The sequence below is a fragment of the Lissotriton vulgaris genome, chromosome 3_1 (assembly GCF_964263255.1).
Source record: "Lissotriton vulgaris chromosome 3_1, aLisVul1.2, whole genome shotgun sequence".
Lineage (NCBI taxonomy): Eukaryota > Metazoa > Chordata > Amphibia > Caudata > Salamandridae > Lissotriton > Lissotriton vulgaris.
The window spans coordinates 1,025,779,134-1,025,793,270 of NC_141689.1; the positions used below are offsets into that span (position 1 = coordinate 1,025,779,134).

General features: G+C 45.0%; 1 protein-coding gene across 2 annotated transcripts in view; it reads right to left on the reverse strand.

The window, feature by feature from the left end:
* LOC147727329 (glycine N-acyltransferase-like protein 2) overlaps nucleotides 1-13,813 on the reverse strand; it is a 136,033-nt gene extending 122,220 nt beyond the window's left edge. The window contains exon 1 of one of the 2 annotated variants that reach the window (XM_086963096.1): nucleotides 13,755-13,813. Coding sequence is in view for 1 of the 2 variants with exons in the window: in XM_086963095.1 (XP_086819221.1) it covers nucleotides 13,496-13,502 (7 nt within the window). In the remaining variant the exon portion in view is untranslated. Of the gene's footprint in view, nucleotides 1-13,495; nucleotides 13,657-13,754 lie in introns of those variants that run through there. The other variant, XM_086963095.1, reaches the window with a different exon arrangement.
* Between the last annotated feature and the right edge of the window lie 324 nt (nucleotides 13,814-14,137).

The window sequence follows — 14,137 nt, forward strand, 5'->3', positions numbered from 1 at the left end:
TGCTGTTATTCAACCAATCTCTGGAGACTGCAGTTTTCCCAGCGATCTGGAAACAGGTCATAGTGACTCCATTGTTGAAGAAGGTAGGCACAGATGTACACAACCCAGCCAATTATCGGCCGATCTGCCAACTCCCCTATCTCTCCAAAGTACTGGAAAAGCTGGTCAACAGACAATTGTCTAACTATCTTGAGACCAATGAATTATTGGACGCCTCTCAAACCGGCTTCAGGGCCACCAATAGTACAGAGGCAACCCTCTTGGCCTTCCTAGAGAATATAAGATCGATATTGGACCAGGGAAAGGCAGTAGCCTTGATCCTGTTGGACCTGTCAGCAGCGTTCGATACAGTCTCTGACCATCTTCTGTTGAAAAACCTTCATGAGAAAGGGATACCCGTAAAAGTCCTTCAATGGTTCAGTTCTTTCCTGAATAACCGAATGCAAACTACAAATGGGCGCATTTTCCTCAAGACCAAAAATTCTCAGTTGTGGTGTCTCGCGGGGAGCCTCCTTTAGCCCTACGCTCTTTAATGCCCATGTATCATCTCTGGTAAAAGTCAGCATGAAATGGGGTTTCTGCATTTGCTTATACATGGATGACACTCAACTGACAATAGCCATTGAAGATAGGCACAAAGATACCAGGGCAAAACTAAACAACTGCCTCTCTGTGATGGCGACCTGGATTTCAGAACACTGCCTAAAACAAAATTCTGAAAAGTCAGAAATCCTGCTCTGAACAGCGATTTGGTGTTGGTTACCAATTGCGTACTTGTGTTCAATTCTGCGGGTTGCTCAGGTGTCCCAACATATATTGTACCTAGCAATTGGCGTAAGTTAATCTGAGGGGTTAAAGTTGGAGGTTTGGCCGGTGGACCTTCTTTCTTTTCTGGTTTTTCGAAGTGGGTCATTAGAAAGGATACCCATTCAATTTCAGGGATGTTCGCACTACTTTTTCCTCCTTGATTGTGTGTTTTCGAATTAACAAGCTACCAAAAAGATTTTGGGTTGTGGTTTTTACTTGTGTGTATCAATTTTAGCCAGAACTGCTGGGAACGTTTATTATTCTCTAAGGATTTTGCTTGTCGAAATGCTTTTTGAGGCTGCTTGTAAGCAATAAGTAAGTAATGTTCTGGGTGCCTACGCGCAGAATTGGGCAATGATTTTAATTTCTTAATTTCAGCAGTTTTTTTTTGTTGAATTACCTTTTTTGTTTTTTCGTGTGGTTCACAGGACGTTTTTGAGCAGTTCCCAAGAGAATAGTTCCAAAGATGTAGTGGGCAGGATTTCGTCTACGCTCCTTAAACCTTGCTGCGCTCTGCATTTAATCATTATTGTTGGTATAATAGGATCTGGCCATTTTAACCTTTTGAGGTGCTCTGTGTGAATTCCTCTTGTTGTTAGCGTGCCGCGCTACGTGGAATGACAAAGTGATCACTTGGGGTCGGTGATCACTGTCTCCTCATGCAGCTATGGTGTAATTCTCAATCAGAGGGAGCATTTCCTTGTTGCAAATGGTGTCATCTACACAGGAATGAGTACGAGCATTTGTTCTTGTCCAATTTGTTGGACTAACTATGGGGAAGCGACCATTAAGAATTGTGTAACCCAAGATGCTGAGTTGTAGCACCATGTATTCGCCAAGTTTGCTATATTTGTTACCGGTGGGCGTTGTTGGTCCCAAGATGTCTAGCCATGGTGCCTCATACCCCCCTTTCTTTTGCTTATGGCCACATCCTTGTGTGGCCCTTTATCTTCCTTGTGGGGTCAAAAGTTTTGCCTTCCCTCTTGTTTATTACACGTTTGCCCCAGTGGGTGGGACCCAGACTCCACTCTATTTCGGGCTGCTCCCGCTGCCCGGTGTAACCGTTCCCTTGCCCACCCCTGCCTATGCGGGAGCAAAGGGGGCAAAGGGGATAGGGAGGGGTGCGGTGTGTAAGGAGTAATAAATACTAATGCCGGGCTGGTACAATGCTAGGGCCTCTGCGGTTTGCTTGAATTAGAGCAGCTGAGGCAGCGGGCAGATGACAGTAGGCAGCCCCACCGGCTTGCAAGCCGCACCGGCCTACCGCCGGCCTCTTCCGCGAGAACGGGTGGTGCTGCGGCTTCTATGCTCAGGTCCCCGACTGCGCCTTAATGTCTCATGGGAAGGAGCAGGGCAGAGGCAGGGCAGGCCAGATGTGGAACAGGTGCGGCGAGCAGGGGTGGAGGGAAAGCGGGGGGAGACAAGGCAAAGCAGGGCGGCAGAGCGGGATAGCTTAGTGTGGCGTGGAACGGGTTGGGTTCCCAGTGCGAAGCGGCTGGCAGATACCTGGTGTTCTTCACGGTCCCGAGATGCGCTGGGACAGTACAATCCGCAGCCCCCTTGTTCACCAATCGCCGCCACTGGCTGCAAACAGCTCGCCTCTTGCCGCCGAACCTGCTTACACTCACACACTCTGCTCCGGCTCCGCCAGTTCTGCTTGCTTCCGCTTCCGGTTCCGCTTCCGCAGTATTGAATTCCAGGTTTTAAGCTTGATTAATCTCAGACTGAGTGAACCAGAAATGTTGTGGTGGTTAATTGCATTCTGCTCTTTGTAAAATATAGGAGAACTCTATTAGGAGCATGCTCATGCTTCTTGCCCACCACATTTGTATCATGTCTGTGCATATATTTAATTTTTGATTGGTATATTTGTAATGCCTATAATTATGTGTAGTTTGCTTTGTTGTACATCTATGTATTGTTTTTATGTATTTTAACTTTTGTGTATTATTTATGGTTATATTTGAACTACATAAAGACATTCTACTGACTGTTGGCCAGAGTCCTTTGGAGTTCTGCCTCCCCCCCTCCTCATACAAAATATTTGTGTGTCATTATTGACACAACTTGTCATTTGAGGAACACATTAATTCTGCATATCCTGTTTTCCTCTTGTGAATATCACCAGAAAAATACACCCCCTTTTCTATCATCGCCATCAAGGAAAGATCTGATGCGAATTCTCATTTTGCCCTGAATTGATTATTGCAATTCCTTGTTGGTTAGTACACCAAAATATATTTTGCAAAGATTCCAGATTCTCCAAAATGCAGGAACAGTATTGCTTCCAAAGCTAATGAACAATTCAGCCATTTAGTTTCATTTGTGTTAGCACCACAGGTTGTAAAAAGATTGAACTTTAAAATCTTTTTCTGCCTCCCTTAAACAATTTACAACAAAGGTCAGGCAACATATGTCTTTATTGTTTGCTTGGTATCAACCTTCGCGTGCTGTTCACCCTCTGACCCCAAGTAAACTTCAACATTGACAGAAAACTACTTAAGACCCACCCGTTTATCAACACCTGCTAATTTTTGGGATGATGTTGTTTTTTCTTTCAGGCTTTTGTTTTCCCCCCTGACAAGTTAGACCTTGTAATTCGTTATTCCTCCCTTGCACTGGGACACTTCTTTCTGTTGTAGCTTTTGTGCTTTATAAATGGTCTCATTCATTCCTGTCTTCATTCATTCATAACTGAGGTGCACTCCTATTATTGAAAAGACATCTACTTTTTTTTGGGTCTAGCTAGAGTCAAATTTAGCTGTCTTCCGCAGCACATGTGATAAACAAAAATAAAATATGCACTTAAGGGTTTTGGGTCAGCCATTCATCAAACACAGGCTGGATTGGATCAGCCTCCTTCAGACATTCCTTGAAAAAAGTGTCATTTATGTTTTGGATAAGTCCACAAAGCATTTTCAAGAGCAGCATAAATAGGAGGCAGCGCCAAAATTAAGAACAGGGAAAACCTGGTATTAAACAGACGTAAAGAGGAGAAAGTCTTTATTTCTCCTCGTTTTTGGCTTTTCCATGTGTGCTGCCTTGTGCAGCACACATCGAAAGAGCAAATTACCTATGATTGTTTATATGCAGGAAGGTCCCCCTTCATGCACATAAACAATCCTTTTTCAAAAAATGCTGTTTTGCAACTTCTATGTGTGCTGCATAGAAGTTACAAACCAGCATTTAAAGATTACTCAAACACCCTTGCACTATGGTACAAAAGCTGCCTGCTTGACCCTTGGCAGCTGAACTCAGAGCCCGGGGAAACGGTATGCACCTGTTACAACGCAATTTTTACAACGCACTACCACTACAACGCAGGCATTACAACGCATACCATTACAACGCATTGCGCTGGGGGGCGCTCTAGGATAAGAGGTAAGTTTAATTTACTATCCAACACCTTCCCTAGGGTCCACGGGGACTGGAGTTAGAATAGTAAATTATACTTACCACTATCCAGCACCCCAAAGCGCTATGCGTTGTAACGGTATGCATTGTAAATACCGCGTTGTAATGGTATGCGGAGTAAAAGTATGCGTTGTAACGTCATACATCCCGGGGAAACACAGGGGTGTGCTGCATTCTTGTGAATATGGCACATCCATGCGTTTTCAGAATGGAGAAATGTGGTGTTATCAATGTATGCTTAACGCTGTGCTTCTTCATTCTGCTGTAAATATACCCCCTGAAGTCATGGCGCCCCATGTCCCCTTGTCATGTGCGAGACATTCAATCAGTCCAGGATTTTACTAGAAATGAAGGTTATGATTTGGCAATTGTAGCTTGTTCCCAACATTGTAATTAAGTGTTCAAAATTTCCAGCATGCAAAGTGTTGTTGGCTTCAAAGCCAGGGCCGATTCATAAGTGTCACACATGAGGTGCTGATACAGAGTCTTGCTGCCTTCACCTGGCGCCCCTCCAGGTCAGCTCCTTGCTCTGTTGTTTAAGCTTGCTTGTAATGTCCATCCCTGGGACAGGGTTGAGCACATCTCTCCATGAGGGGGTGGGGATAACAGAAAGTTCTCAGTGATAAGACTGTACTGATAACCATTAAGTCAGTTGTGCCTAACACAGGGTAATACATATGGCATGCAAAACATTACATGCAAACCCGCAGAGTGCCCTGACCAGAGCGTAATATGCAGCTGCTATGCATACTCGTTTTCAGCCAGAGAGCAGCTCCCCAATTATTCAACAATTGTCTTTTTCTGCTTATCTAAGTCAGAAGGTGTCACGGTCTGAGGAAACCTTAAAAACCTGGGCTCAGATTCATTATTCTTTCATGCAGCTCAACACAACAAGCCACCTCACAAGGTATTTACCAAGATACTGCACATTCCTGTCCTATCCTAGCTCTGGCTAACTTTTGGCTGCCTAACACCAATACAGGCACCCTTGTGCCGTGGTGCAAGGGTGCCTGCATTGGAGGCAGTATTGTTTTTGTGCAGGAGGGACCACCTTCCTGCACAAAAACAATATGTGGAGGCATTTCTTTCTTTCTATGTGTGCTACAGAATGCAGAAAGATGAAAAATGGGGAGAAATACAGATATTTCTTCTTGTTATGCCTATCCTGGGGAGGTGTAGCATTTTGACACATTGTTAAATAGGAGAATGCATATTTAAGTATCGCTCAAGACCAGTTTGGAAGAAAATTCCCCAACGTGGTATAAAATAGGTAAGCCTAAGTGACGTAGGAATAGATCACATCGATAGTGTAGATAAGAAGGTATAAAATAATTTTAAGTCAGTTTCCCTCTTTTGTCGTTGAATCGTTTTGGGGATAAAGAGGCGTTCACATTTACTTTGGACGGTCGTTGCCAGTGTGACACGATTTTTATATTTGGTAAGCACACCAAGGGTTACGGTCAGTACCGAATAGATATCAGTTGTGGCAAGTATTTTAGAGTCACTTTAGAAGATCTAATCGATAACCCTGTAATTTTCAGCTGTCTAGAGACTATCATTGTTTGACGAACATGATAGCATTGCAACAATAATGACAAGGAAATTGAATTAAAAGGTGGTCCGTACACTGAATTAGCTTGTTACTGGATTATTATCAATCTTATCGGAAATATTCCAGGTAATAGCTGGAATTATTGTTTAAATTAATTTCTTCTCTTTTGGATTCTATTAACTAAAAAAAGTTTTGTAATAGAACTGGTTTTATCCCTTAGATTTCTATATTAAAAGACCCATACCCTGAAACAGTGTGGCCTAGAGGATCACGTTACATCTACAATTTGGAGATTAACAGTAACTACTGTATCTCCTAATAAAATTACTATATAGACATTAAACATATCATTAAAATGCTCATTTGAATTTTATGGGTTGTTACAGATAGAATCTGTCGACTGAATTATAATCCACAAAGCCTACGATTTGCCTCACATCAAATGGAAAGGCAGTCGTTAAGCCTATTCTGTAAGCATTATTAGTCTTATTTCTACTAGGTGTGACTAAGTTGGAAAGTGGGACTATCTAGACTTCTCTTCCCAGCTCTTCTTTTGCTTTGATATCTTTTCATAATCTGTTAAAAAAGTTCCCTTTTCTTATGTCCTGCTACTTTCAATTTCAGCACCTTGACTTTGATACATTTTTGCATCTTTGCATTTGCTGATTAAGCCCCACAGTGAAGGCATACAGTTGATCTGTTGTGTAAAAATATATACCTCAGTGTAACTTCCATTTATTATTGTTTTTAGGTAAATTGTGGCATTCTTGACGAAGGCGCAAGTGCGCCGCAACGCGTGTTGAAGATTTACCTCTTGCCACTGGGTATTGTTGGTATAAATACACATTTTTGTATTGTATTGTATTGCTATATTTTGAAAAGTAGATATATTATTGATGTAGTAATTCACTTTTTAAACCTCATTTTATAAAAAAGGAAGGTGGCCATCTTTCAGATGTCCTTATTCATAACATTGATTTGAAACTGTTATTGTTTGTTTATTTGATAATCAAGATTGATGTATACGTGTCTTTCATGGTCGTTACACTGAGTTTTTTATAATATTAGTTATATGATTATGTTGATATATTAGTTACATTGTTGTTTGCCTAGGAATTTATTTACCTTTTCATTTTGACGCATTCCCAGGTCTGCCACTAATGGTAAATCTGCAAATGCACCAAAATCCATGGGTGGATGTGCGGGCACACCCACGATCCCACCATGGAACACCTCCCTGCTGCAGAGTAACACTGGGCAGCGATTTGCGCTGCCGTGAGCTACTCTAGATTTATCAAGCCAAGCAGGGCCACACAAGGTATCCCTGCCTAGATTGATAAATCTCACTCAGGTTTTGCATCACCCATGTGCCCCCTTGCGTTGCACAAGGGTGATGCACAACCTTTATAAATCTGGCAACTGATGTGCCCAAGGCATCCCAGTCTCAAAGATCTTCTCCTCCACCCCAAAGCAGTATCTGTGGTGCAAGTGTGCAATGTTGTTTTAATTATCTTACAAAACATTTGTTTCCTTAAGTTCTTCCCATGAAAAAGAATACAGAACAGCTATTGTCAGTATGGTATGGCAGCAACTGAAAAACAAGTATGGCATGTTTATATAAGTGAGGTGCTAATTCCTGACACCTTTTGTCCCAGATGGGTGAACTGGGCTGTGACTGAGGCAGCTCGAAAGGAAGAATCATTTAGACAAGTCAGTGAGTCTCTCTGGGACACTTGTCTGGGTGATAGTTAATACCTTTGCACCAGATCTGGAAGGGCCTGTCATACTGAAGACCCATGAGAAGAATGAGAAGGCTCAGCTCGGGTACTATAGGACCAGACCCTCACTACCAACACCCTAAAACGGTGCGCCAGTGGTGGCTCCTCCGAAGTTGCCCCACTACTCAAAAAGAAAAATAAAATAATAATGTATTGTTATTTTCATTTTAGTTTTCCTATTGCAGTTATTGGTGGAACTAAGCTTGCCAGAGCAGGGAGAGGAGTGGTTTGCACTCCCTAAGTGTGAATGACTATTTGACCTTTTGGGTCAGCCAAACAGTCATGCGCACTTTGAGTGTTCCCCACCAGGCTGCATTACACAGCCTAGTGAGGAACATGCACAGGCTCCCTGTTCCTGTCCTAGTGCCGAACCACAGCACTCAGACCAATCACAACGGTGCATTGCAGTGTTGTAATTGGCTCAGGGGAGCCTGTGTGCATGGGTGCTTCCTGCCTCCGGCCGGGACTGGAGACAGGAAGAAGGAAGATCGAAGATGGCGGAGGAGAGGTGGTGGCCAACTAACCTCCATCAGGTAGCAGCCGCTACTGCTCAGTGCCAGTGTCTCCCTCCTGCTGTAAATTGTCTTTTCAGGAAGATCTCACCATTGGTTTTAGTGAGTTGCCTTTAAGGACTTACCTCTCCTCGTAAGCTCTCATCCACCACTACTCAAAGTGTGCTGCCTTCTGACATTCTCACAGCAGATATTTTTTGGTAACTGGGTGATTGTGTAAACGTGAACATTCACTGAGGGTTAATTAGTAAATGGGCAAATCTAAATATGCAAGTTGGATTAATGAGCGATGCACAAATAAGTCCATGCACAAAGGGATACTGACTAATGGAGCATATCTGAAAATATTTTATGGTGGTAATACTTGGCATTTTAGGGCCATTCTTAACACAATGGTACCCACTGTGATGCAATTTTTGCACAGGAATAATGGTGTTTTTTAAACATTGTGGGCAAGGTTAACAAAATTCTGTCTCTATCTGGTATATCGCATGCCTTGTTATTATGATTAACCCTGGGCGAAGAACTACGCTCCGTTCGCGGAGTTTGCGGAGTTTCGGCAACTCCGCGCTCCGCGGAGAACGCGAAGTTGTCGAATACTCCGCAAACTGCTGCGTAGCGTAGTTCTCGCGCGCTCAATAGCATTTTCGCGTGCGCGAGGATGCTTGTCGGTAAGATCGAGTTGCCGAACACGCAGAAGCTGCAATCTGGCACAGAATAACTCGCGAACACGTTAGTAGTGACCGGAAATAAGGGGACGCGAGCGGGCGGGACAAACCTCATGGGTAACTTCGCGCGCTACACTAAGCATGGGCGGAAAATCCGTTTCGCTCGCGGATTTTGCGGATTTTCGGTAAATTCGCAATCCGCGAGATTTGCGAATCTCCCGCAAAATCCGCAAATCCGCGAGCAGCGGATTTTGCTCGCACTGTTCGCACTGTTCGCGTGAGTTCGCGCCCAGCGAATAAGTGCAAAATTGCAGAAATACGATCTTTGCAAAACTGAAACTACTTACCAGGTTCAAAAGTTCAGGCTCATCATTAGTAGCCATTTCCTGTAGTGCTTCCTGAGGGGCCCCTCCAGAGTTCAGTTGCCAGTTGAAACTATTATGTGACCCTGCTCTGAACCTCAGAATAGTTACACATATGCCACAAAGGTCCTGAATTACAGCTAAGGGAGACAAGCAGGAGCCAGGCTGGAAGTTCAAATCCATTAATCAGCCCCTAATTCATTATTGTCAGTTGGGGCAGGGCAGGTGTTGTAACTAATTTTGCAACAATGAAAGCACTTAGCAAGTGCAAAAGATCACTAATCAGGAAGCACTAAGGAAGCAGGTGCCAGCTAAAAAAATATTCTGTGACACATTAATCAGCCCCAAATTAATTCAGGTCACTTGAGGCAGGGAAGGTGTGCTTGCGTTGCCACAATAATGTACACTGACTGGACAACCAGAGGGTGCTGTGATGAAACAGAGGGTGGCATGGGTGGGCCAGAGGGTGGCATGAGTAGTCAGAGAGTGGCAGTGGTGACAGAGAGTGGCAGTGATGAAGAAGAGTGTCCCAAACAGGCTGGACACGTAGAAACAACAAGTTCGCGAAACTTGCGACCCGACAGGTAAGTTCGCAATTTGCGACATTGTACAAAACCCTCGCGAACTGGCAGAAACCCGCGCAAACACAAAAAAAAAAAAAATCCGCAAATTCGCGAGAATTCGCGGATTTTGCGGATTGCGAGTTCGCAAATCCGCAAAATTCGCGAACGCGAGATTCGCAAAATTCGCCCATGCTTACGCTACACATCCCGAGTATGCAGGCAATCAATCAATCAATCAATCAGGATATTTTTATAGCACGATACTCACCCAGAGGGTCTCAAGGCACTTGGGGGAGGGGGGTCCGCTACTGCTCGAACAGCCATGTCTTGAGTTGCTTCCTGAAGCAGAGGTGGTCTTGGGTCAGGCGGAGGTGGATGGGGAGGGAGTTCCAAGTCTTGGCTGCCAGGTAGGAGAAGGATCTTCCTCCCATGGTGGATCTTCGGATGCATGGCACGGCGGCGAGGGCGTGGCTGGTCGATTGTAGCTGGCGGGTGGGAGTGTAGAAGGTCAGGCGGTTGTTGAGGTACCTGGGGCCCAGGTCGTGGAGGGCCTTGTGTGCGTGGGTGAGGAGTTGGAACGTGATTCTCTTGCTGACGGGGAGCCAGTGAAGGTCTCTCAGGTGTACGGAGATGTGGCTGTGTCAGGGGATGTCCAAGATGAGTCGTGCGGAGGCGTTCTGGATGTGTTAGAGTCTTTTCTGGAGTTTGGCTGTGGTTCCGGTATAGAGGGTGTTTCCGTAGTCCAGTCGGCTGGTGACGAGTGCCTGTGTGACCGTCTTCCTGGTTTCGGTGGCGAGCCATCGAAAGATCTTTCGGAGCATGCGTAGGATGTTGAAGCATGATGATGAGGCGGCGTTGACTTGTCTGGTCATCGAGACGGAGGAGTCCAGGATGAAGCCCAGGTTGCGTGCGTGGTCTGTTGGTTTGGGTGCGCTGCCCAGGGCAGGGGGCCACCAGGAGTCGTCCCTGGCGGAGGGTGATGATCCAAGGATGAGGACTTCCGTCTTGTCTGAGTTCAGTTTCAGGCGGCTGTTCCTCATCCACTCGACTACGTCTTTCATCCCTTCGTGTAGGTTGGTTCTGGCGGTTCCTGGGTCGTTGGTGAGGGAGAGGATCAGCTGGGTGTCGTCGGCGTAGGAGATGATGTTGAGGTTGTGTTGGCGTGCGATGGCAGCGAGGGGGCTCATGTAGACGTTGAAGAGGGTGGGGCTGAGTGATGATCCTTGTGGTACGTCGCATATGACTTCGGTGGCCTTGGATCTGTACGGGGGGAGGCGGACTCTCTGGGTTCTTCCGGTGGTGAAGTGGTGAGTTGGTCAGTGGTGATCTTGTTCCAGTTCCTGCGGGGAACCTGTTGCGGGTGGTGGTGAGTCGTGGTCTTTCTTAAGCTGAAGTGGACGCAGCTGTGGTCTGTCCAGTGGAGTCCGGTGGAGTGGCTGAAGGAGATGTACTTGCTGGAGGAGAAGACTGGGTCAAGCGTGTGTCCGGCGTAGTGGGTGGGGGTGTTCACCAGTTGCATGAGTCCGAGGTTGGCGAGGTTGTCCAGCAGGGTGGTGGTGGTGTTGTCGTTGTTGTTCTCCAGGTGGAACTTGAGGTCCCCTAGGAGGATGTAGTCAGCGGAGGCAAGGGCGTGCGGGCTGATGAAGTCTGCGATGTCTTCGCTGAATTGTGTGCGAGGTCCTGGGGGTCTGTAGATGAGGGTGCCTCTGAGTGTGGTCTTGGGGTCGGTGTGTATCTGGAAGTGAAGATGTTAAGCGGCTGTGAGGGTGTCGTCTGAGTTGGTCGTGATGCGGATGGTGTTCTTGTGGACGATGGCGATGCCTCCTCCTGTCTCGTTGATGCGGTCTCTCCGGGTGATCTTGTATCCGTCCGGGATGGCGACGGCGATGTCGGGCGCTGAGGAGGCGTTCATCCATGTTTCCGTGAGGAAGGCGACGTCTGGAGATGTGGTGTCGAGCAGGTTCCAGAGTTCCACGGCGCTCCCGAAGACGAAAAATGGCTCGCGAACGGGTCAAGCAAGCTACTACGCATGCTCGCGGAGCTATGCGTAGTTCGCGGAGTGCAAGTGCATCTTCGCGTAGCTCCGCGGAGTGCGGCTACGCGAACTACGCCCAGGCTTAATTATGATGGTGTTTTTATATTGTGGACGTTTTTGGCATAATGGTACCCTGGGATTGTGTACCGCTCTCATTGGTATAATATTGGTATTATATATTTTTTAATGATATTGTCAACCCGTGTATTTACTCATCCGTACAACCATTGGCTTTTTTTCCACTTATCCACACCAGCGCACACACACTTGCTAATCTATAAATGAAGAAGTGTTTTTACTTACAAATTAGGCAGACCTTCTGGCTTTGGCAATGGTTGTCTCCCCTGATTTCTAAGGTCACACTTACGGGTAAACGCATTCCTATTTTTAAACCACAGTAAGCAGATGAAAAACTTTGGCCACTCCGCCCAGTTCTGCTGGTTTCACATGCCCCTGCCCTGAATTTTCTCAGCAGTGAAACTTGATTGTTGAGGCTCGCTGCTAGAGCGCCAGGAGAACCCAACATTTTTGTCAGGCTCTGCACACAGGTTTATGCAAAATATTTTCATAAATGTAATTATCTTTAAGGTAAATACATTGCCTGGTCTCTCACCAGATTTAATCATTCAGTCGGGGAGGTTAAGTGAGCTATTGCCCAGAGTCACATGATGCTGAGCTGCGCTGCCGCTGTCGCCGGGATCTAACAGTGAGGCCCGCGCTCCAGACTCTGGCTGCTACGCCACACCTCACACCTCTCACTATCATCAACTCAGATGTGTATTTTTTTTTACTGTTCAGCGAATCAACACTAATTGCACAATAGAGGCTGGGAAAGCGGTACATTTTTACTGTTCCAAAGTTCGTCCAAATATTTTACAGACCCCTGATAAAACTAACAATGAAATGTTGACGGGCATGAAATGTCTATTGAATTCCTTTTTCACTTTTTATATTGTTTTCCTGTCTTTATTTGTCATAAGCAGTAAACTTGCCACATTTTAAATATGTTTTCTAAAGTTGGTTAGATTCTGTCGAAAAACAGCAGTAAAGCAGTTAATATCCACCTCCAAGTAGACTTAATATTGCAGCATTTTTAACGACAAATTCAATATATATTCAGGATTGACGTAACTATTTATACTTTAAAAAAACATTTTACTGCCATGTTTTCTATGTATGTGTCTAAACTAGATTGAACAAGAGAAAGACAGAGTTACATTAACAGAAGTATAAATAGAAAGGTAAAATGAGATAAAAGTTATGCAGAGAACGACACAGACAGACAAGATAGGCAGAGACATAGGGAAAGAGAGAACAGTAACAGACCATCAGATGGGAAGTAGACGAGAGGGAAGTATTTACCACGTGAGATAAATACCTTATATTTCGAGTTTTCCACAGGCAATATGGGATAGCATGCTGAATTCCGTACTGGGCACCAAATTCTGCATGCAGAAGGTTCAAGAGACTGACCTACTGAAATGCACCTGAGGAAAATTGTGGGTGGGTGGAGGTGACATTCTGATGAATGCAGTAACTGGTGTTACTATGCATACAGAGATTTAAAACCCTACTCGCACTCCGGCAAGAGGGAAAGAAATAGGAATAAAGTGAAAGAAAGTGAGAGAAAACATAAGATAGAAATAGAGTGAGATAAAACAGATATTGACTGGGAGGAACTGATAGTTTAAATAAAAGAGAGAATGGGATGGGAGAAAGACAGGGGGAGTTAGATGGAAGAAATAGAGACAGATCTCGACAGTTAACAAGAGTATGGGATTCAATCAGAGATGCCCCCCATTACCTGGCATAAAAGGATATTGTGGTCACGTAAGGAGTGCCTCAGCAGATGTCTTCTCTGATGGATCACTAGAGTCAATATTGGAAGGTTGTCTAGCTTTATCTCATGTACTGAACCTGCTTGTGGTGTCAAAACAGGTTATTTGCTGCTGGACATACCATAATTTGTACTTTGAGCTTTTGAGCGCTTCAGCTGGATATTACTGCCTCATAAACAGTTTTTTCTTTCCCAGTTTTTCAGTTTGGCTCTTGCCTCGCCCTACCTGTTCGTGTCCATTCGGATTCTCTTTCTCTCCGCTTCTATGAGCAGCACTTTGTACACTATTTACTGCTCTACTGCTAACTGGTGCCGTTTAATAGCCCTCAATGGAGACTCCTTGAGTTAAAAGTTAAACATTTAACCTGTATGACGAAGCCCTCAATACCTTGCGTTCAATGGCAAAACCTATAGCTCTGTGAGTTTATTGTTTGAAGGAGACATTTCTGTATCCTACAGCCATGACCTTACATTTCAGTATCAGTGAAATAGTCTTTCATCACTTGGATGTCAATAAAATGAGCGGCATTGAGTTGGGTAATATTGACAAATCGTGTTTTCTTGCCAAAAGACACCGGGGTTAGTGTATTCTGCACATATACCTAATGC